The 870-nt window shown below is 59.4% G+C and overlaps 1 protein-coding gene across 1 annotated transcript; it reads left to right on the top strand.

Moving 5' to 3' along the window:
- Positions 1 to 489: 489 nt before the first annotated feature.
- On the top strand, positions 490 to 861 carry LOC105001791 (granulocyte-macrophage colony-stimulating factor receptor subunit alpha-like; the record flags this gene model as incomplete). Its single annotated transcript, XM_010858244.1, has 2 exons — positions 490 to 647; positions 764 to 861. Coding segments are annotated over 2 exons (256 nt in total), but the record flags the coding sequence as incomplete, so codon positions are not given.
- Between the last annotated feature and the right edge of the window lie 9 nt (positions 862 to 870).

Raw genomic sequence — 870 nt, 5'->3', positions numbered from 1 at the left:
CAGAGGAACAAACCGCTATGAGCTAATAAGGATATAGGAGGCAACACAGGGAACTGGACCAGTATTATATTGTAACTAAAAACGGAGTGTGTGCACACACGCTAAGTCGCTTCAGCCTTAGTCAAGTCTCTGCGACCCCGTGGACGGTAGCCCCGCCAGGCTCCTCTGTCCATGAGATTCTCCAGGCAAGAAGACTGGAGTGGGGTGCCATTTCCTCCTCCAGGGGATCTTCCCCACCCTGGGAAGCCCCGAAATGTGATTTTATAACCTTTAAAAATTGTGAACTACACTGTTGCACGGCTGAAACGAATCTCACGTTGTCTGTTAACTGTACGGCGATAAAAAAAGACGGGGGTCCTCGTGAGGGTCCACCCGACCCCGAGTCGCTGGAACAGTCGCGGGATTGAGTCCGCCCGCGGGATTGAGTCCGCCCGCGGGATTGAGTCCGCTCGCGGGATTGAGTCCGCTCGCAGGGAGCCTATAGCACAGGCTGTACGTTCATACTCGCTTCTGCCCCCTGCAGGTCAGAAACGACACCTACTTTTGCACGTTTCCCAACGCCGTCCTGCACAGGGGCGCCACGCTGACCGTGAACGCCACCTCTGAGGGCCAGGACTTCTCGCACCAGCTGGCCTTTAGCAACCCAGGTGACGTCTCCGCGGCCGCTGGGCACGTTTCCGACGGTGCCCGGCGTCCGCGTGGCCGGCGGGGCGCCGGTGATGACTCGGCCGGCAGTGAGGATCCGGCTGTCTTGTCTTCCCAGGCAAGGAGGGCTCCGGAGCCCAGGACCTCTCGTGCATCATCTACAACGTCCGACTCATGAACTGCAGCTGGACGCGGGGCCCGGCCGCCCCTGCAGACGTGCAGTAT

Source organism: Bison bison, unplaced genomic scaffold (genome assembly GCF_000754665.1).
Source record: "Bison bison bison isolate TAMUID 2011002044 unplaced genomic scaffold, Bison_UMD1.0 scf7180017595284, whole genome shotgun sequence".
NCBI lineage: Eukaryota > Metazoa > Chordata > Mammalia > Artiodactyla > Bovidae > Bison > Bison bison.
Note: the sequence above shows the minus strand (reverse complement) of the source record. Positions and strands in the feature narration are given on the sequence as shown.